We start from the raw sequence: 23,730 nt of genomic DNA on the forward strand, positions 1-23,730 counted from the left end.
TCCGGTTTTCTGTGTGTTTGTGTGTGTGTGTTAGAGTGCGGCACGGGCAGCAAATTTCTGTCCGAACCCGAACCGAGCCCGACATTATTTAATGACCACAGCACTGAGTTTGTGTCACACAGTGGTTACAGGCTATTTAACAGGCCGGGCGTGCACCATGGGTGCTCAGCTGCGGAGAGGGAGACCTTCTGTGTTTGAGACGGGAGAGGGAGGCGGGAGAGGGAGGCGGGAGGTCTGACGCTTCTAGCGAGAGGAGAGGGAGAAATAAAACAAAATAAGATAAAATAGGAAAAACCTGTCTCCCTCTTTTATTTTATTTTCAGAGTTTAATCAAGGCGGAGGCGGGCGGCTGGAGGTCCGAGACTTCCAGAGAGGGGAGAGGTAGAAACAAACAGCCAATGTGTGTGTGTGTGTTGTGTTCAGGTGTTGTCACGTAAATAACAGTGCCCAAGCAATAAACAGGACAGACAATAGGATTTTATTTATTTTTACACTACATTTTCACTGAAAGCTGACCGAATCCGACCCGAGCCTGAATACAATTTATAGCTACATTTTTGACCAAACCCGCCCGACCTGTCGGGTACCATCGGGCTCAGATCACCACACTCTAGTGTGTGTATATGTCCCCTATTGGGGCCTATCTGAATTTCTGTCTTTGAGAGATATTATTTTGTAATATAACTGAATTTTCTATCCATACATATACACATTAAATATATTAAAATTATAAGGCATCTTTGAGTAAACTGCGAGTATCATTTAAGAAGGCTATGTCGTGGCCGGGCCGAGTGTCCTCTTTTTTGGAAATCAAAATATGGTCACCCTATACTATGCGCCCCGGCTGTATCTAGGCTAACGGCTAACATGCTGACTATTATTTTTATGTCACTAGTCACTTGAAACAAATTTAGGATGATAGGAGACAGGTTGAAATAAACCGAAATTTCCCTTTAATGATAATGGGGAAGTGAACCTAAATATATTATGGGACACCTGTCACATTCTCATGTTTCTTGTCTTGTGTTTCCTGTTTTATTTTGAAACTCATGTCTTGTCGTGTTTCAGGTCCCTTCACTTCCTGTTCCCGTGTTTCCTGCCTGTTTGATTATCTGCACCTGTCCTAATGTGTCACACCTGTGTCTCGTTGTCTCCCCTATTTAGTCTCTGTGTTTCCCTTTGTCTGTGCCAGTTCGTCTTGTACCTTTATCATCCAGCCATTTCTTTGAGAGTTTGTTTGCCTTCTGATATTGACCCTTTTCTTGGATTTCTGGATTTTGTCTTTGCCTGCCATTTTTGGATACCTTTGCTTGAGTGACTGACTTCTGTGTACTGAACCCAGCTTGTAATTAAAGGACCTTGTTTTTTAACTGTTTTCCTGAGTCCGCATTTGAGTCTCTCGTGGTTCAGTGTGATAACACTTTTATTTTAGACATATAATAATTTGGGGATCCTGGTTCTCGCTGTGTTGTCTTTCCAATTCTTTTAAGCTGTTTTTGAGCTGTTTTAGTTGATTTTCTTTCGCTTTCGTGATTGCCGTGCTGAGGGATATCAACTTACCCCTGACAACTGCAAGTTGATATCCCTCAGCACGGCAATCACGAAAGCGAAAGAAAATCAACTAAAACAGCTCAAAAACAGCTTAAAAGAATTGGAAAGACAACACAGCGAGAACCAGGATCCCCAAATTATTATATGTCTAAAATTAAGGAAATGAGAAATCGGATATTGGACATCTATAAAGAGGAACTCAAGAAAAAACACAAGTTTCTAAAACAATCATTATGAAATAGGCCCTAAGGCTACAAAATTATTAGCAAGAAAAATAGGTAAAAAACTAATTTCACAATCAATATATTAAATGTTGGACCCTAAAACAGGGCAAATATACCATAATTTAGAGGAAATTGATGCTGCATTTCAATCATATTATAAGAACCACTATTCACAACCAATTCAAGAAAGTAAAATATAAGAACTTTTTTAGATTCCCTAGATCTGCCTACAATTGGAGATCATCAAAACAAATGCTTAACATCACAGATTACAGAAAAAGAATTGGAGACTGCATTGAATAAACTAAAAAATAATAAATTACCAGGAAGTGATGGACTACCAGCTGAATGGTACAAGATCTTTAAAGAAGAGCTGAATCCGATACTTCTAAATTCTTTTAATTGGACACTGGAAAACATGTCATCTCCACCCTCATGGAGTGAGGCGGTCATTTCTGTTATTCCAGAAGAGGGAAAGAATAAAATATTATGTAGCTCATATAAGCCGATTTCAATTTTAAATCAGGACTACAAACTATATGTGTCTATCATGTCCAGAAGACTAGACTCATTTGTTCCAGAATTAATTGACAGTGACCAAACTGGTTTTATCCAGGGACGTCAAACACATGATAATATCATACGCTCTCTTCACATAATACAGAACACTAAAAAAAAACAAAAACAAGTGCTGTGTTGGCAAGCTTAGACGCTGAAAAAGCCTTTGATTGTGTTAGTTGGGAATATTTCTTTTTAGTCTTGGAGCGATTTGGTTTCAATGAAAAAGCAATTAATTTTAAAACATTATACTCTGCCCCTACAGCAAGAATCAAGATAAATGGACGCCTCACTGATCGCATAAAACTAGAAAGATCCACACGTCAGGGATGCCCTTTATCACCAACCCTCTTCGCACTGTACTTGGAACCTTTGGCACAAGCAATAAGAGAAGACTGTAACAAACAGGGAATTTTGATTGATAATATGGAACATAAAATAGCGATGTATGCTGATGACATGATCAATATATCTTTATTAACAGGCTATGTACCACAGTCTTTTAAAGTGATAGTTCAGGTTTTTGGACATGAAGTTGTGTGAAACGCTGCCCATCTGTAGCTCTGATGTGACGGTGTCACTACTGTCAACAAGCCTCCTGCTCTGAGAAATCGTAACCCAAAGTTGCCTACGGGTTACATCTGTAACAGGAAACCGATGGAATTGGGAGCTGGTGATGTTTTTATTCCCATAGCTGGGGAAATGACAAGTTCGCACCATTTTGGTATTCCTCTGTTTACCTACAGCAGCTGACGAGGGTGTGTTGTGAGCCTGAGGCTCGTTGACAGTAGTGACACCGTCACATCAGAGCTACAGATGGTCAGCGTTTTACACAATGTCATGTCCAAAAACCTGAACTATCACTTTAAGGTAGCTGTAATTAAACCTCTCCTAAAAGAGCCCATCTTGGATCCAGAGGTGTTAGCCAACTATAGACCAGTATCTAATCTTTCCTTTCAATTTTCAATCAATTAATTTTATTTATGAAGCGCAATATCACAAATCACAATTTGCCTCACAGGGCTTTACAGCATACGACATCCCTCTGTCCTTAGGACCCTTGCAGCGGATAAGGAAACTCCCCCCAAAAAAAACCTTTAATGGGGGAAAGAACGGTAGAAACCTCAGGAAGAGCAACTGAGGAGGGATCCCTCTTCCAGGACGGACAGACGTGCAATAGATGTCGTACAGAACAGATCAACATAATAAATTAACAGTAATCCGTATGACACAATGAGACAGAAAGAGAAAGAGAGAGAGAGAGAGAGGGAGAGAGAGACAGACAGACGGACAGAGAGAGACAGAGACAGAGAGAGATGCAGGACATACGGTAATGACAGTAACCTACAACAACATTATTATACTCATTTTTGGGCCTTTGTATTTGATTTCTGGACTCCTACAGAGCAGCTACACACGATTACCTGCACACAAAGCTTTGTGCGATCTGAGAATGCAGGATTACTCGTGGTCCCTAAAGTCTCCAAAAGTAGATCAGGAGCCACAGCCTTCAGCTATCAGGCTCCTCTTCTGTGGAATCATCTTCCTATTGCGGTCCGGGAGGCAGACACCCTCTCCACACCTAAGACTAAACTTAAGACTTTCCTCTTTGATAAAGCTTATAGTTAGGGCCGGCTCAGGCTTGCCTTGCACCAGCCCCTAGTTAGGCTGACTTAGGCCTCATCTGCCGGGAGATCTCCTATAATACACCGGGCACCTTCTCTCCCTGTCTCCTTCTCTCTCTCTCTCTCTCTGTCTCTCTCTTTCTCTCTCTCTCTCTCTCTCTCTCTCTCTCTCTCTCTCTCTCATGTCCTGTTACTGCATCTTGCTAACTCGGCCGTACTGCATGTCACTAACTCTGCTTCTTCTCTGGAGCCTTTGTGCTCCACTGTCTCGCAGGTTAACTTATATCGCAGCGATGCCTGGATAGTGTGACGTGTGTGGTTGTGCTGCTGCCGTGGTCCTGCCTGATGCCTCCTGCTGCTGCTGTTATCATTATACTTTTACTGTTATTATACGCATATGATTATTATTGTCACATATGTATACTATCAGATATTAATATATACTTTCAACATATTGTACAACAATAGCCGTTATTAGAATCAGAATATTATTACTTTAATTAATATTGTAAGCTACTGTCATGACCGTTTTATTTGGAAAGGGAAAAAAACAAGGATTAGATACAACACATTAACCATTAATAAAGAAAGAGGTGGTATGTCTCTCCCTAATCTCAGAGATTATTATCATTCTGCCCAGTTAAAAACTGTGATCCTCAATTGTAAATATGAGGCAAAATGGAAGGACATGGAAAAGGAGTGCAGGGGCATCCCCATACAAGCAATGATTGGGGATTATAAATTAATGACAGCCTATCAAGAACATCTGAGCCCCCTCATCTCATTTACATTACATGGGGAGTTTTTCCTTATCCGCTGCAAGGGTCCTATGGACAGAGGGATGTCCAATGCTGTAAAGCCCTGTGAGGCAAACTGTGATTTGTGATATTGGGCTTTATAAATAAAATTGATGATAAAAATTGACACCTGGTTTGATGTTCTGAAGCAATTCAATTTGTGGAACAAATTGAAAAAAGTTAGATGGATTGAACATGATACAGATTTCAAAACGAATGATATGGATGAATGGTATAGGTTTAACTACTCGACAAATAAAGGTATTACTGCTTATTGTAATATAATGGAAAATAATGTGCTACAAAGCTTTCAAGCACTGAGAGAAAAATACAACTTAGAAAATCATGATTTTGTTTTAGATATTTACAAGTACGACAATATTTTATGAAATAAATCTGGAAAAATGAAACTGCAGAACCTAACAAAATAATACAACTAATAATATGGGCATATAGTGGTACTTCTAAATCTGTAATTTCAAAACTTAGCCAGGGTATTGCAAAGGGCAGAGATAATACCACAACATGTATCAAAGAGAGATGGGAGAAAGAACTAAATGACAAAATAACCTGTCAACAATGGGATAAGATGTGTGATACTGTTTTTTCTACTTCTTGTTCTATGTATTGGCATGAATTCTGTTGGAAAAACCTTGTTTGTTTTTTACAACACCTAAAATGAAAACATATCTAATATCAACAATTCACACATGCTGGAGAAATTGTGGGGATGATGAGGCAAACCACTATCACATTTTTTGGAGCTGCTCAAGGTTATAGCCATTTTGGGAATAAATAAAAACTAAGGGGGCAGGGCACCATTTAGGCTAGAACTGCCACTGCCCGTCCGCCATAATAAAGGTTCTTCCAATCCCTTTAATGCACCTGGAAAAGACAAGGACAGAAGAGAGAGGAGGCTTCTGGAGGAGCTCAGACCAAGAAAAAACAGTGAGTGGCTGTAACAAATTGTGAATAGTTTGTTCAGAGTTGATATAGTTCATTGTTTTCAGTCATTATTGTTAATATCAGTGTGCTATTCCAAGAACATTACTTACTTAGAGAGAGGATGTTACTGGGGCAAATTTACATTCAAACACTTTCAGGTTGTCTTATTGAGTATGTTTACATGGACAGTTTAATTCCCTTTTCATTTGGAATGAAAGTTCATTCCTAATAAAAGTGATCTTGTAAACACATAATTTGGAATGAAAATGGCCAATGCGATTGAAAATTCATTCTGATGTAAGGAGCTGGAATATTACGTTTCTAATTCCAAATGAAAGAATTTCTCGCACTTGTATAAGCTCATTCCTCTTTAAGTTCATTCCGGTCTTTCTGCGCATGCTTGTTTCCTTGCCCTACTGGCGCGATGACGTATATAGCGTGCATAGCAACGGGCTGAGATAGAGCAGTCGGACTGGTTGCACTAACCAGTTTCAATTCGCCACAGCATGGTCTTCTGTCTCCCTTCTTTGACCTTCTACCTCCCTTCTCCTCCTCAACAGACGAAGCATTAGCAGAATAAGGTTGTTGTCGTACTGCTGCTTCACGAATATAAGCAAAACAAGCCTGAAAAACGCACTAAGAACGGCGTCGTCAAGCATCTTGTTATCCGGAGTGAGGACTACAGTGTTTTCTTCCAGTAAACATAAACATGTAACATCCGTCCCGCCCCCCTATCCAATCAGAAACCTTTCTTGCCCCAAACCTTGCACGGACCCGAATAAAGGCGATTAAACTGATTTCCCGTGTAAATCCTCATTCGGAATGAATATTTCCCATGTAAACTACCTGGAAAAACTTTAATTCCAAATGATTTCATTCAGATTTATTTAATTCCGAATGAGAAGCCATCATGTAACCACACCCATTGTCTCTTTCATAGTGACCAAAGTAAACTGAGACGTTGTTAACATGAAGAGACTTCAGCTTCAGCTTCTTCCCCCAAACTGTGAGCCTGCTACATATAAACTGTCTCACACACAAGGACTTATAATGAATAATGGCTCCTGTATATTTTACACCTTACAGTACCTCCATTATGTAGGGACTGCTACAACAGCTTTTTCACTGACTGTTGCACTATCCTCCCTTTAATTGTAAAGGCAGCTTTTATTTCTTCACCAATACCAGGATTTAGACTTTACTGAATGAGGAGAGTGCTGCACCAGGCGCTATAAGGTATACATTAAGTATTACTTTTATGTTGTGGTTTCTCATGTCAACCATTTCTACTGTAATTTAAACTTCTTTCTTGTGTAGTTGATGGATAATAACATTGCTGACATTAAAGCAGCTTTTAATTTTAAATAAAGGTATTATTGAAGATCATGCCCTAAGTATGTTGATGGTTTTTATGGTGCATATCTGGTCTAAATTTAAACAATAGCCAATGGGTATATTATGGTAATAATGCAGAGACATTTTGACAGCTTTGCTAGAATTATTAAATTAAGTACAGGCTATTCCTATGTTAGCTTTAATCAACAACATAAATGATAGAACAAATGCTGCTGTCTTTGAACATTTGACAATAAAGGATGAAACAACAGTCATTACAGTCTGTGCTTTCCTAAAAGATTCATTACAGGGAATATGGTAAATCTAAAATAAACTAGACACGAGTGTTCTGTAGTTAATAAAAAATTTACTCAGGACTGTTAAATCATGGTGGGTTTATTTGAGATCAAATGAAATAGAAAACTATTTACAAAGGCCTTAAATATTTTTTTTCAATTATAATAACTGTGGTTATAAATAAAACTAATGTAGCCTACATAAAAAAATTCATTCCCTGTACTGTTGTCATGAATGATGTAATAAGCCCTAGAGACCAAACCCGTTTTTTGGCTGTAAACATGTTTATTTTAGCTTTAAAGCATTTAAACATGGGAGTCTAAGTGTTTACGGTTTTACTTAGAGTATTTTTATAGAGTGATATTACCGTTTCAACATAGAGTAAAACGTGAATATTTCTTCCACCTCTTATCATGTTTAAAAATAATTGCTGTTCTCCCGGAACTATTGATGGCAGACATTGTTTCTCTGCGACTTTTTTCTGAACCGGAGCTTAGTCGCTTTGTTTACTTCCTTTAAACAGATAACATTTAAACTGGAGCCTGTCTTCGTTTCAGTTTTGGGACTCCGATTGTAAAAACGTGTAGCTCATGGACGTGGTGTCTTAACGACATTAACTGATAACATTTAGTATTCCGGAGGATAAAACGCTCCAACATGTCAGCAGAGCGGCATATGTCCCCTTCCTTTACGGTCCCTCCTGAGGCGGTGGAGGGTTTCGGGGGTATGGAGTCGGATTGCAGCCCGATGTCGGAGATGGAAACCCTGCGGGTGTTCGTTAACGAGCGGTTGACGGCGGCGGTGGAAGACATCCTGGGAGTATTTGGGGAAACGGTGGCCCGGTACTGGGAACAGATAGACCGACAGCAGAGACAGCTGGACAGCCTGAAGTCTGAGGAGGGGAAGTGGAGACAGACAGCGGGTCAGTTTGTGTCCCTTTATGCTTCGTTAGCTGGGTAAAATGACAAACAAACCAAACAAAAATAAAAACACTGTGTAAAAATATTCCAGTAGGCCAACAACTTAAAGTCCCGCATTCAGAATAGCTTATTATTAATTGTTTATCTGGATCCACTGGTGTCAGTTGAAACGATATCAACGTTTTGGTCTGTCTTTGCTTGTTGGTGTTCACAACCGTTTTCCTTTAACTGCGGTTAAGTGAGCCCTCATTTGCCGAAGTCCAGTCAAGCCAGACGCGACACGGATTTTGATGCTTGTCTGTTCTTGGTATTACGGTACGAATGGCTGGAACAGCCAAAAATGACAAAGACACAACCGTTTTTCAGCAATGCCTTCTCCCCCGTTTCTCCCATTTGATATACCAAATAAACGGTGCATTGCATTGCACAATATATGAAGAATTTCATTACAAAATATTAGAGGTTTTCTACTGAACTTTCTTTTTTAAAGGAGCTCGAACTTGAAAATATCAACATAAAATTATCTTTTACCTGCCACTAAAAAAATGCTTGTTCAGGATGACCCAGACCATATCCATGTCAGTTTATAGGTAATTTTACTATACAGTTTATGAGAAATTTAAAGGGAAAATCTGCTCAAATTGCAACAAAAAATCATATTAAATATTAATTAAAAAAAAAAAAAACCTTGATAAGTTACAAAAATCTTTCAATGGATTATTATTCGAGGTGACCCCCAGTATGTCCATGTCAATTTTCATGTAACCTTACTCTATAGTTTATGAGGAATTAAAAGGTAAGGTCTGCTCAAATCACAACACAATATTAAATAATTTATTTTATCAATTTATTAATTTATTTTATCATTTTTGTTAACATTTCCTTACTCAGCATTGCTGTTTAAGCTGTTGTTGAACTGTTGTATAAAAGCAATATCACGCTCGAGGTCGTGACGTTGTACTTTATATCGTCACGGCTATAACTGTCTCCGGCACTTGGCCTGCGGCCTCGTGCCTACGACCGAATCACAGCCGTGACGATATAAAGTACAACGTCACGACCTCGAGTGTGATATTGCTTTTATACAACAGTTCAACAACAGCTTAAACAGCAATGCTGAGTAAGGAAATGTTAACAAAAATGATAAAATAAATTATTTAAGTATGTTGTGTAGCTCCGCAAGAAAAAAAAAACAGTTCCCCCAGTCTGTTGCCAGGCAATGCAGCACACACACCAGGAACTCACAAGCTAGCCTACTTTGTATTTACATTGATCTGCAGCTGTGTAACTTCGTCCAGTTCGGCTGATGAAACGTTGGCAAACCTGGATGTTGGCACGGCTGGATTCAGCTTCCACTCTTCCTCATCAGTACCTCATCAGATGATCATTGATAATTCCTGACCCTGTTCGCTTAATTTTTGCTCCTCTCCAGTTTGTCAAGGTCAGCTGATGTTACACAAACACACCTGGATGTCTGCACAGAAGAGTCCTGGCTTTCCTTTTCCCCGTCCTCTCCTGACAACCACTCATAATTTAATTCAAATGTAATTTGGGGGAAAATATCCATCTTCTTGGTGTAACACTATAGTGCCCGTTTGCATCAATGTAGCGAGTGTGACAGTTGATTAATTAACGGTTGTATTTATATTTATAACACCTGTGAGCGGAGTGATTTTACTGTTACAAGTCCCAGTGATGTTATACTCTATATCAGCACTCATGGAATGCCTCTCGTCCAAACAAATTACTCGGTCGGAACTAACTGTTGTATAAGATATTAGTGCTGCACGATTAATCTAATCGCAATCGCAATTGCAATCGCAATCGTGATGTCAGGCTGTGCGATTACATAACCGCATAAAAGGCTGCGATTTGTAGTGTGTGGAGTTTGTTGACATCACGGCCACAAGCTATCCTGGTGCGTGCAGCCGGCGTGCAGCAGTGACCAACACAGACGCTGAACAAGAGCATGAGCTCGACCATGAACAGCCTGAGTTGGTGCCGAAAAAAACGCAATGTATATTATTACATGGCGATACTTTGGATTCAGGTACAGCGACGTTGAACAGAAAGACATGCTGTGTAAGTGTAAAAGTTAAAGTCGCCACGTCCCGCGGCAACATGACCAATCTATATCAGCACTTGAGACGGGACGTGGCGACTTTAACTTTTAAACTTTTACACAGCACGTCTTTCTGTCCAACGTCGCCGTACCTGAAAGATGTGCTGTGTAAAAGTTTAAAAGTTAAAGTTGCCATGTCCCGCGGCAACACGACCAATCTATCAACACTTGAGACAGCACAGGGAAAAGTAGGAAGAGCGCATGCGAGAGAAAGCCAAGCCGTGTAACGTTAAAGACAATGAGACAACTGAAAGCCGCCAGAGCCTCATAAAACAACATCCAAGCACAGTTAAGCAAACATTTGTAAGTGTCACAGGGAAATCATGGACTCCATAACAAATGAAAAATTGAGCAATTTTGCTCGGGTTTGGCCCACTTGACATGCTGCTGTGTTGTACTATGGCACTGGAATTTGTCATTTACGTGACAACACCTGAACGCAACATATGCTCGCTCCGCTGTGTGTACAGTTCCGTGTTGCGTTGCTGTGTGTTTGACTGTGCTCAGTCTGTTGATGGTCATTGACACACTGTCTGTCCATAACAATAACTATGTCAGGTCAGTGCCCCCCTAATATAATGTAGGGGAAACACTGAATCAAGCAAAAAGACTCATGATACCATTTATTTATTACATTTTATTGCAATTATATTGTAATCCAAATCGCAAATCGTGATATTGTCCACCATAATCGCAATCGCACATTTTTACCAAATCGTGCAGCACTAATATATATATGTACTTTATTAATCCCCCTGAGTTGAAATTCAAAATTTTCACTCTTTTTTTCGTTAACACACAGGTCCAAAAGACACACACATGCACAAAGTGGAAAGATGTCAGAGTGAGGGGTTGCCTTGGTCAGGCCCCAGAGCGGTTGGGGGGTTCAGTGCCTTGCTCAAGGGCACCTCTGCAGTGCCCAGGAGGTGAACTGGCATCTCTGCAGCCACCAGTCCACTCTCCACATTTGGTCCGGAAAGGGACTCGAACAGGCGACCCTCCGGCCCCTCCGGCCCCTCCCTATGGACTGAGCTATTGCCGCCCTCCTCATATTGAATATAAATTAAAAAAAATCATTGATAGTTTACATAAATATTTCAATGGATTCTTGTACTAGGTGACTCCCACTATGTCCATCTTCATTTTCATGTAATTTTACTACTACTACTACTACTACTACTACTAATGCATTTTATTTGTAACGCACTTTACATTAAAACAAATCTCAAAGTGCTACAGAAGGCAGTGTAGATATGCTACGCTAAGAGTTAAAAACAGACAACATGATAAAATACATTAAAAGGCTTTAGTAAAAAGGTAAGTCTTTAAGTTGCGTTTAAAAGCGTCCACAGTCTGCGGTGCTCTCAGGTGGTCAGGGAGAGCATTCCACAGTCTGGGAGCGGCCGAGCAGAAAGCCCGGTCTCCCATGGTGCAGAGTCTGGTCCTGGGGGGGTTGGCAGTGTTGCGGGTGCGCAAAATCCTTGATAGGTTACCTAAATCTCTCAATGGATTCTTGTTCTAGGTGACCCCCACTATGTCCATGTCAGTTTTCATGTAATTTTTATGATATAGTTTATGAGGAATTTAAAGGTAAAGTCCGTTAAAATGACAACATAATATAATCAATATTTCCACTTATTAAATATAAATTTAAAAAAATCCATGATGGGTTACATAAATCTTTCAATGGATTCTTGTTGGTGACCCCCACTATGTGCATATCAATTTTCATGTAATTTTACAGTGTAGTTTATGAGAAATTTAAGGGTAAAAACTGCTCAAATTACCCTATAGTATAATCATAATTTCCTCGTACTTGACATTAATTTAAAAAAAATCCTTCATAGGTTATATAAATCTTTCAGTGCATTCTTTTCCTAGGTAACCCTCACTATGTCCATGTCAATTGTCATGTAATTTTACTGTATAGTTTATTAGAAATTTAAAGGTAAAATCTGCTTACATTTCCCTAAGTGTAACCACAATTTCCTCAAATTGAAAATTTATTTAAAAAGAATCCTTCATAGGTTACATAAATCTTTCAATGAATTATTGTTCTATCTGACCCCAACTATGTTCATGTCAGTTTCATGTAATTTTACAGTATGGTTTATGAGAAATTTAAAGGTAAAGTCTGCTCAAATCACTAGTCCATACCCATTGAGTACAGCATACCATACCATGACTTTGTCATACCAAACATTAGAAAAAAAACAACAACATTCAGCCACAGGGGGAGCCACAGCGATCGGTCGCATTTTAGCCATTTTTAAGCATTTTTCTGTTGTTATAGCGCCACCCAGTTGCCAATTAGAGTTCAATTTCTCCAGTCACCTTGAGGCATCCTGTTCTACATATCTACCAAGTTTAGTAAAAATCAATTTGGCGGTTAGGCCTAGATAAGAAATTAGCTCTCTAGTGCCCTCATTTTGTTTGATCAGGTCAATAATGGAGGGGTTCCCTCTGATTATGTGTGGTCATATGCCTACAAAGTTGTGTGGTGATCAGTGAAACCCTTGAGATGTTATACACCTTTATGTGATGAGCCACGCCCTCCGCAATATTCATTGCCTTATAGAGGCTCGGTTTTAGAAAGTTTTCCAACTTTTGCCAAGAGGGAACTTTAGATATTGGTCCCTAGATTATGTTCACCGAGTTTCATGCAGATCGGTCAAACTTCGTAGGAAGAGATTGATTTTAAGTGTTTTTCAAAAAATTCAAGATGGCAGAAAATCTCTGTAACTGGAAGTTATGGGTCTTTGAGGCAAATTTGTTCCTCGTGAGGAGAGGCATCTCTGTGCAAAGTTTCATGTCTCTACGACATACGGGGCATGAGATATGCCCATTCAAAGTTTGCAATTTCAGTCAGTTGTTATAGCGTCCCCCTTTGGCCGATTGATGTAATATTGCTTCATTCGCATCCTCCTATGACCCTTTACCACTGTGCCAAATTTCACATAGATTGACCAAGTCAGTGAGGAGAAAATCGTGGAACAGACACACACACAGACACACCCACAGACAGAGTTTTTGTCATTATATAGTAAGATACAGTAAGATATTTCCTCATATTAAATATATATATATATATATATATATATATATATATATATATATATATATAAAAAGTCCTTCATAGGTTACATAAATCTTTCAATGCATTCTTTTCCTAGGTGACCCCACTATGTTCATGTCAGTTTTGATGTAATTTTTCAGTATAGTTTATGGGAAATTTAAAGGTAAAGTCTGCTCAAATCACAACAAAATATAATCAGTATTTCCTCATATTGGATATTAATTTAAAAGAAATCCTTCATAGGTTCATCCATCTTTCAATGGATTCTTGTTCTAGGTGAACTCCACAATGTCCATGTCAAATTTCATGCATTTTACTCTGTAGTTTGTGATAAATGTAAAGGTAAAGTCTGCTCAAATTACCCTATAGTATAATCATAATTTCCTCATATGAAACATTCATTTCAATAAAAATCCCTCATAGGTTACATAAATCTTTGATAAGATTCTTGTTCAAAATGACCCTGACCATATCCATGTCAATTTTCATGTAATTTTACTGTAGAGTTTATGAGAAATTTAAAAGGTGAAATCTGCTCAAATTACCCCATGGTATTATCATAATTTCCTCATATTAGATATTAATTAAACAAAATCCTTGATAGGTTACATAAATCTTTCAATGGATTCTTGTTCTAAGTGACCCCCAATATGTTCATGTCAATTTGATGTAATTTTACCATATAGTTTATGATAAATTTAAAGCTAAAGTTTGCTCAAATTAGTATAATCATTATTTGCTAACATTAAATATTGATTTAAAAAAAGTCTTTCATAGGTTACATAAATCTTTGAATAGATTCTTGTTCAGGATGACCCTGACCATATACATGTCAATTTTCATGTAATTTTTGGTACCTGGCAATTTGTGCATTCAGTATGCCTTACACCTTGATGTGCCCCTTTAAAAGAAGTATACTTATGTTATTAATAAAGTTGAAAATGTATGATTTTAAATATAAGTAGCATTTTTGTACAATCTTTCAGCACACTAGAAATATGCACGTGTATTACATTATATATATATATGTTATATACATATATATTAGGGCTGTAGTCAACCAAAGAAAATCTGGATCGACTAAAGTCGCACATAATCTTCAACTAATCGATAAGTCGTGGGAAAAAAAAAAAATCTGCATGTTATTTTTACTTCTGCGGTGGTGTGTCTGTGTCACTCTACAGTTACACTTCCAAAACACTAGTCTGCGGTGGAGGACTGTGTTAAGTGCTGTAAAGTTTAGTTCAAATCAAACTTTATTTATATAGTTGATTCAAAACGCACATTAAATATGGCTTAATAGAGACAATTCCAATCACAAGTATGCAAATCAGCTTCACTATAAATCGCAGAACTGACAGACAAACACTTGTCTTTATCTGGACACATTTTCCCCACCAATACAACATGCTAACATTATTAGCACAAGTCTATTGCATTTTACATTGTACAAATTAGCCTAGCAGCTAGCAATCTTTTCCTCTTCTCATATAAAACCAGGGACAACAGTAACATATAACAAAGGTAACGGTACATCATTTGGCTCCATTACAACCCACAACATTCACCGACAAAACAACTGTCTTATACTAAACACGTTCCCCAAGCAAATACAACATGCTAACGTTATTAGCGCCAGCCTATGGCATTTTACATTATACATTAGCCTAGCAACGAGCGGAGATTTCCTCTGCTCATATGAAGCCAGGATAAATCCCTAAGTATAAATCCGTGAAGGATAAATCACACACAACACACTTAAAATGTTATTTTAGTGGAGGCTTTACTGTCTGTTTCCACTGAGGGAAATGGTGTCAGCTTACAGAAACAGACAGGAGTTCTGCGTCACCGTGACGCTGAGCGTGATGGTGGGCGAGTTCAACTTTCTGTCAACGGGGTGTTTTGAAAACACCCCCATTTTCACAGGTAACTTAGCCTGTCCCCCCACTGCAGGAAATAATGGATTAATCCCGGAGAAGCTGTTGATGTAGCACTTTTCTCCTTATGAAAGTAACACGGCGATTATTCGACCAATGAGAATTTGGTCGGATGAGAGCATAGCGATCAAATAATCGACTAGTCGACCAGGAGACTACAGCCCTAACATATATGTATTAGGACCGTAACGGTACATGTATTTGCGTCGAACCATTCGGTATGCGACATTCGGTTCGGCACGACCCTGTACCGAATTATTGGGCGCAGGATATTACTTTATTATATTTTGTTAAATTTTAATTCCGTTTTTGCGAGCCGAACCATTTAAAATATCTAGTTCACGATGGACATAATTGAGTGACGGACAGAGTCCGACCGTAAATCTCCGCTTTCACTTTGTGCAGCGCATTCTCGCATTTTGACAACATGGCAAGTGAGCCTTAAGAACCTGAAGACCCACCCGCAAACCTTAAGTCCTCCGTTTGGGAACACTTTGGTTTCAGGGTAAAATACGAAGATGGAAATAAACAAGTTGACAAGACAAAACCAGTGTGCCAACACTGCAGAACAGTGGTCGGGTATGTACTTGGAAACACGTCTAACATGCTAATACATCTAAAGCGACACCACCCGAGTTTGAACGTTAACCGGCACGACTAGAAAAAGCAATCTGGTGCAAACTACGATATCATCGTTGTTTAAAAAGAAAGAGCGTTTCCCTGACCATCGCGCTAAAGAAATAACCAACGCCATTGGAGCTGAGTAAAATTGTTTAAGCTGCACTTTAGATATAAGCATGTTTTGTTTACTGCACTTTAACAAAGTGGGAAAGCTAAGTAAGTTCCTAGTAAAACTGAATCTGAGCAGGCTTTAAAGCTGACCAGCTGCACTATACTTTTTATTTTAATTGAGTAAAACTGTTTAAGCAGAAATTTATATTCATATTTTTCATTCAAAAAATGTTAAAAAAACAGCAGGATTTTATTTTTCACTTTTATAGTCCTATTTTCATTCAAACAATGTGAAAAAGCAGGATTTTATATATATTGGTTTTATTCAAAAATTGTGTAAAAAGAGTTAACTGCTGTGGTGGTATGTTAATAAGGTTACCAATAAGTAAAAGATATTTAATAGTTGTCTATTTTTTTCCATTACTGTACAGAAAAAAACCGAACCGTGACTTGTGTACCGAGGTACGTACTGAACCGTGATTTTTGTGTACTGTTACACCCCTAATATGTATATATGTATATATATATATATATATATATATATATATATATATATATATATATATGTTTGTGTAAATACATATATATATCTTATATTAAATTATATTATATGTAGTGCGCCGACCATGCATGCGCCAATGTGTGTCCAGCCTGTTGCAGTCGCTTCTGCTTGTTTTCTTAGTTTTCCAAATTTTTGCTTTATTACATAACAACTACTTGTATTTTGTATTTTTATGACTGACATTTGAAGCTGCGCCCTTCCTAAACATGCTGATTGAGAGAGTTCTGGTATGTTTCTTCACTCTTAATTTACTACTTTCATTCGGACCTGGCACCATTGCGCAACTTCATGGCCGCAATGTTTACTCCAGAGATTAGCTGATCGCGCTGAGGCCGGCCAGGGGGAGGATTTAAACAGCGGAGGAAGAGAGCAGGGCTGTCCCAAACGATTATTTTTCTAGCAATTAATCTAGTGATTATTTTCTCGTTTAATCGACTAATCTCACGATTAATTTTTTGATTACTTTAACGATTATTTTTTCTATTATAGATTATTTTTTCCATTATTTGATTAATGAGGCAGTTTAAACAATATGAATACCAAAACATTTCTTATTAACATTTATTGAAACATTAGTGTTTCCCCTACCATTATATTAGGGGGGCGCCCCGCCCCCCCAACGCCAGCCCCTGCCCCCCTCGAAGGTCAAGTTAATTTTATTTTATTTTTACTTTCTATATAGCGCCAGATCACAACATAAGTCATTTAAGGTTACCATTCCAATAGAACATATCTATATCTTGTCCTTTTATTAAACAAACTAAATAGCCTCATGTTAATTATCTTATGTTATTTCTGTCTCTATGGTCGCATGTTTACAATTCTCCCCTGCCCTCTGTAATGTGCAAGGCAGAGTTCAGCCCCGATGCGCACACAACACACACAAACGTGCATGCACACACACACAGACACAGGTGAGCACACTAGAGCGTGGTCGGGCTGCATTTTCCTGACCGAAAACGACCCGAGTGAGACAATTATAACCAAGCCTGGCCCGAACCCGGAGCACGGCACTGTGCACACAGTCAATGGAGCGGAGCCTGTGTTGCGTTCAGGCGTTGTCAAGTAAATAACAAATTCCAGCACTTAAATAGGCCATAGCACAATAGCACAGCACTGCTGCTGCACGCCGCCATTTTTTTGTTTGAACCGATGCGTCGACGCACATAATTGTCGCCCCAGCCCGAGAGACAACGGAGGCTTATGAAGAAGAGGAGATATAAGCCATGTCTCACATCTCTCATCATGGGCAACATGAGGTCGCTGGCTTATAAGATGGATGAGCTAACAGCAGTCGCCAGGAGTCAGAGGGAGTACCGGGAGTGTAGTCCTAGTGTAATCCTAGTGAGGTGCTTTACTACTGAGACATAGCTGCACCAGGACATACTAAACGACAACGTCTCCATCAGCGGCTTTCTGTTCAGGCCAGGCGGGATTGCACTGAGAGCGGTAAGCGCAAAGGAGGGGGGCTTGCTGTTCTAGTCAACAACCGATGGTGTAGTCCTGCCCACATTACTATCAAGGAACGAATCTGTTGCCCGGACATTGAACTGTTTGCTGTTGGACTTAGGCCCTATTATTTGCCCAGGGAGTTCCCTCCCCGCCAACCTGACGTCGGCATGTGATGTCATTCACTCCACCATTGCCCGTCTGCAGACTCTTCACCCGATTGCTGTCATAGCTATCTCGAGTGACTTCAACCACGTCACCATGGCAACAACATTGTCCAACTTTACTCAGTATGTGAGCTGTCCTACTAGAGAAGGGAGAACCCTGGACCTCTTGTATGCAAACGCCAAGGATGCATACACCTGCTCCCCCCTCCGCCCTCTGGGTAGGTCAATCAATTCAATCAATCAGACGGTGTCTGCCTCCCGCACCAAAACTGGAAGATGATTCCACAGAAGAGGAGCCTGATAGCTGAAGGCTGTGGCTCCTGATCTACTTTGGAGACTTTAGAGACCACAAGTAACCCTGCATTTTCAGAGCGCAGTGTTCTGGTGGGATAATATGGCACTATGAGCTCTCTAAGATATGACGGAGCCTGACCATTTAAAGCTTTGTAAGTTAGGAGTAGGATTTTAAATTCAATTCTGGATTTTATAGGGAGCCAGTGCAGAGAAGCTAAAACAAGAGAAATGTGATCTCGTATCTTAGTTCCTGTCAGCACACGTGCCGCTGCGTTCTGGATTAGCTTGAGAATTTTCAAAGATTTATTAGAGCTACCTGATAATAGGGAATTACACTGAACAAAAATATAAACGCAACACTTTTGTTTTTGCTCCCATTTTTCATGAGCTGAACACAAAGATCTAAAACATTTTCTATACACACAAAAGACCATTTCCCCTCAAATATTGTTCACAAATCTGTCTAAATCTGTGTTAGTGAGCACTTCTCCTTTGCCGAGATAATCCATCCCACCTCACAGGTGTGGCATATAAAGATACTGATTAGACAGCATGATTATTGCACAGGTGTGCCTTAGGCTGGCCACAATAAAAGGCCACTCTAAAATGTTCAGTTTTATCACACAGCACAATGCCACAGATGTCGCAAGTTTTGAGGGATTGTGCAATTGGCATGCTGACTGCAGGAATGTCCACCAGAGCTGTTGCCCGTGAATTGAATGTTCATTTCTCTAAAATAAGCCGTCTCCAAAGGCGTTTCAGACAATTTGGCAGTACATCCAACCGGCCTCACAACCGCAGACCACGTGTAACCAGGTGTAGCCCAGGACCTCCACATCCAGCATGTTCACCTCCAAGATCGTCTGAGACCAGCCACCTGGACAGCTGCTGCAACAATCGGTTTGCATAACCAAAGAATTTCTGCACAAACTGTCAGAAACCGTCTCAGGGAAGCTCATCTGCATGCTCGTCGTCCTCATTAGGGTCTTGGCCTGACTGCAGTTCGTCGTCGTAACTGACTTGAGTGGGCAAATGCTCACATTTGATGGCGTCTGGCACATTGAAGAGGTGTTCTCTTCACGGGTGAATCCCAGTTTTCACTGTTCAGGGCAGATGGCAGACAGCGTGTGTAGCGTCGTATGGGTGAGCGGTTTGTTGTACGGTACGTTGTGGCCCATGGTGGCAGTGGGGTTATGGTATGGGCAGGCGTATGTTATGGACAAAGAACACAGGTGCATTTTATTGATGGCATTTTGAATGCACAGAGATACCGTGACGAGATCCTGAGGCCCATTGTTGTGCCATTCATCCACGACCATCACCTCATGTTGCAGCATGATAATGCACGGCCCCATGTTGCAAGGATCTGTACACAATTCCTGGAAGCTGAAAACATCCCAGTTCTTGCATGGCCAGCATACTCACCGGACATGTCACCCATTGAGCATGTTTGGGATGCTCTGGATCGGCGTATACGACAGCGTGTTCCAGTTCCTGCCAATATCCAGCAACTTCGCACAGCCATTTAAGAGGAGTGGACCAACATTCCACAGGCCACAATCAACAACCTGATCAACTCTATGCAAAGGAGATGTGTTGCACTGTGTGAGGCAAATGGTGGTCACACCAGATACTGACTGGTTTTCTGACCCCCCCCCCCCCAGATCCCCCCAATAAAGCAAAACTGCACATTTCAGAGTGGCCTTTTATTGTGGCCAGCCTAAAGCACACCTGTGCAATATTCATGCTGTCTAATCAGCATCTTGATATGCCACACCTGTGAGGTGGGATGGATTATGTTTCATCATTAATATGAACGAACTGAAAACGATACGATAAATAAGATTTAAACCAGCTTAGTTTAGAACCTTTTAGGCCAATTAAATGTTCAAGTCTCTGTAGCAGAATTTGATGATCAGTTGTGTCAAATGCCGCACTAAGATCTAATAAAACAAATACAGAGACGAGTCCTTTGTTTGAAGTTATCAGAAGATCATTTCTAATTTTAACTAGTGCTGTCTCAGTGCTATGATGCACTCTAAATCCTGACTGAAATTCCTCAAATAGATTATTATTGTGGAGAGAGTCATACAGCTGGTTTGTGACCACTTTCTCAAGGATCTTTGAAAGAAGGGAAGATTAGAAATCGGTCTATAGTTGGCTAACACCTCTGGATCCAGGGTTGGCTTTTTTAGAAGAGGTTTAATTACAGCCACCTTAAAAGACTGTGGTACATAGCCTGTTAATAAAGATATATTGATCATGTCTAATATGTGAGTGTTAACTAAAGGTGAGACTTCCTTAAGTAGCCTAGTTGGGATGGGGTCTAAAGGCCCTGACACACCAAGCCGGGCCGTCGGTGAGCGTCTGTTACCCAAGTTTATGCGGTGTGTCCCGCATCGTAGGCACTTTGGCGTCGGCGGCTTTTCGGCCGTTTGAGCATGTTGAATTGGCGGCGGAGCTTGTCGGTGAGAGAGAGCACTCTGATTGGCTGTTCAGGTTTTATTTCCTCACCCCTAGTTCTTTGATGTCGGTTTGGTGTGTCCGCACCGTAAGAGACACGTTGATGATTTAGATGAAGAAATCGTTGACGTCAACTGTTGAAGTGAAGTCAGGGAGAAGCTATCTAGATTAGGTCTTGCAACTGTTTTCGAGGGTAGATTGGTTCCTTTTGAGGGCAGGAGGAAATGAATTTTCCCTCTAATAGTTAGAATTTTGTCATTAAAAAAGCTCATAAAATCATCATTGCTAAGGGTTAAAGGAATACAAGGCTCAATAGAGCTGTGACTCTCAGTCAGTCTGGCTACAGTGCTGAAAAGAAACCTGGGGTTGTTCTTATTTTCTTCTATAAATGCTGAGTAATAGTTTGCTCTGGCATTGCTGGAGGGCCCTGCTATACGTCTTCCCAGACTAAACGAGATTCTTCCAGTTTGGTTAATTGCCAGTTCCTTTCAAATTTTCGCGATTATTTGTTTTAATTTTCAGGTTTGAGAGTTGTACCATGGAGCAAACTTTCTTTGCTTTCTTAACTTCTTTTTAAGAGGCGCTACAGAGATGAGTGTTGTTTGCAGCGAGCCTGCAGCACTATCGACAAGATGATCAATTCCTGAGAGTTTAAAGTCCGTATGGGAAACCTCTGTAACAGAAGGACATGGTATTAAATTTAACGTCGATGGAATCATTTCCTTAAATTTTGCAACAGTACTATCTGATAAACACCTAGTATAGTAACTGTTGCTGAGTGGCCTGTAATCAAGTAGAAAGAAATCAAAAGTCATGAAATAATTATCTGATAGAGAGGGATTCTGTAGAAAGACTATTAGGTTATCAATTTCAATTCCATACGTCAGAACTAGAAGTGTGTAAGACTGCGATTCTGATTACTGGTCTAAACTCTGGGTTTTCAGTGTTTTGAATTACTAATAAACTTGGCCAGGTTTATAGATATGAGAGCAGCTCCATCCAAAGTGGGATGAATGCCGTCTCTCCTAATCAGACCAGGTTTTCCGCAGAAAGATTGCCAATTATCTATGAAGCCCACATTGTTTGCTGGACACCACCTGGACAGCCAGCGATTGAATGATGACATGCGGCTAAACATCTCATCAGTGGTCAGATTTGGAAGGGGTCCAAAGAAAACTACGAAGTCCAACATAGTTTTAGCATATTCACACACCGAGGCAGCATTCATTTTTGTGACCTCCGATTGGCATAACCAGGTGTCACTACCGCCGACGTGAATAACAATCATACTAAATCTATGTTTAGCCTTAGCCAGCAGTTTTAAATTAGACTAAGTGTCGCCTGCTCTGGCCCCAGGGATACATTTGACTATGACTGCTGGTGTTGCTAACTTCATGTTTCTCAAAATAGAGCTGCCAATGACCAGAGTTTTGTCCTCAGCGGGTGTGCCACTGAGTGGAGAAAAAGGGTTGGAAACGTGAAGAGGCTGGTGGTGAATCGTGGGTTTCGGCTTGGTACTATGCTTCTCTTGGACAGTTACCCAACCTCCCGGCTGCACAGGGGTTGTTGGGGGACCGCTAACAGAGGCTACGCTATGCACCGGCTACGGGGGCTGGCTAATTACTGCAGCTACCGAGAGATATTCCATGATGCGGAGCTGCACTTCAAATTCACTAAGCCTTGCCTCCAATGCAGCAAATAAACTACACTTGTTACATTTACCACTGTCGCTAAAGGAGGCAGAGGAATGACTAAACATCTGGCACACTGAGCAAGAGAGAGCAGGAGAAGGAGAAGCCATCACTAACTGTTAAGCTAATGTAGCTAACAAGGCTCATAACGTGCAAACAACAGCTAAGATTAGCAAGAAAGTCGTTAAAAAGAGGAGAGCTGCTTAAACAGAACTAGTGTGGGTTAAAGGAAATCACCACTTTAGAATGAAAATACAGACAGTACTTACTCACCCTTATGCCAACAAGAAGTCCAGTGTAGTTTTTAATTTTATTTTATTAATTTATTTATTTTTTAATATATTTTTTAGGGCATCTTTTGCCTTTACTTGATAGGATAGTGAAGTATAAAAGGGGGAGAGAGAGAGGGAGAGACATGCAGCAAAGGGCCACAGGCTGGAGTCGAACCCGGGCTTCTGTGGCAACAGCCTTGTACATGGGGCGCCTGTTTTACCACTAAGACACCGACGCCCCCATTGTGGTTTTTTAATCCACAAAACTCGTTCAGTGTATCGGCTCGCCAGATTTTTCCATACACTTAAAGTGCATGGAATCCACGTCCAAAATCATTTTGAAAAATGTAATAAAACTCCGCTAATGCATTTCAAAAATGTCCAATCCAAGTGCCCTGAAGTCGAGGCATGCAAAATTGACTTGAAAAGACATCATTTACTAACCTTGAAATCCAGATGCCCCGCCCCTAGCAAATTCGAATTTGCTCTGCACAAGGATCTGGCCCCAACGAGCAGAGCCCAGTGAATCGCCATCGGACCAATCAGATCAGTCTATCTGACAGAGGCAGGCTCTGGGCGGGCGTAACATGATGCTGTAGGAGTCGAAAAGTAAACAGCCAAGATGGCAGCTGCCAAAGGACCGCGTCCATTCAGTTTAGCTTTGGAAGAAACGCTAAGCCAACTACACTTATCTTTTTCCTTGAGAGAGGAAC

General features: G+C 40.2%; 1 protein-coding gene and 1 pseudogene across 2 annotated transcripts in view; one reads left to right on the top strand and one right to left on the bottom strand.

Moving 5' to 3' along the window:
* Nucleotides 1–7,802: 7,802 nt before the first annotated feature.
* The window catches only part of LOC117263494 (uncharacterized), a 68,395-nt gene continuing 52,467 nt past the window's right edge, over nt 7,803–23,730 (top strand). Inside the window, exon 1 of one of the 2 annotated variants that reach the window (XM_078176144.1) lies at nt 7,803–8,254. In XM_078176144.1, the coding sequence (XP_078032270.1) occupies nt 7,990–8,254 (265 nt within the window). In that variant the 5' untranslated portion in view covers nt 7,803–7,989. The remainder of the gene's footprint in view (nt 8,255–23,730) is intronic. The other variant, XM_033636897.2, reaches the window with a different exon arrangement.
* On the bottom strand, nt 21,435–23,515 carry LOC144467480 (uncharacterized; annotated as a pseudogene).

The sequence above is a fragment of the Epinephelus lanceolatus genome, chromosome 16 (genome assembly GCF_041903045.1).
Source record: "Epinephelus lanceolatus isolate andai-2023 chromosome 16, ASM4190304v1, whole genome shotgun sequence".
NCBI lineage: Eukaryota > Metazoa > Chordata > Actinopteri > Perciformes > Serranidae > Epinephelus > Epinephelus lanceolatus.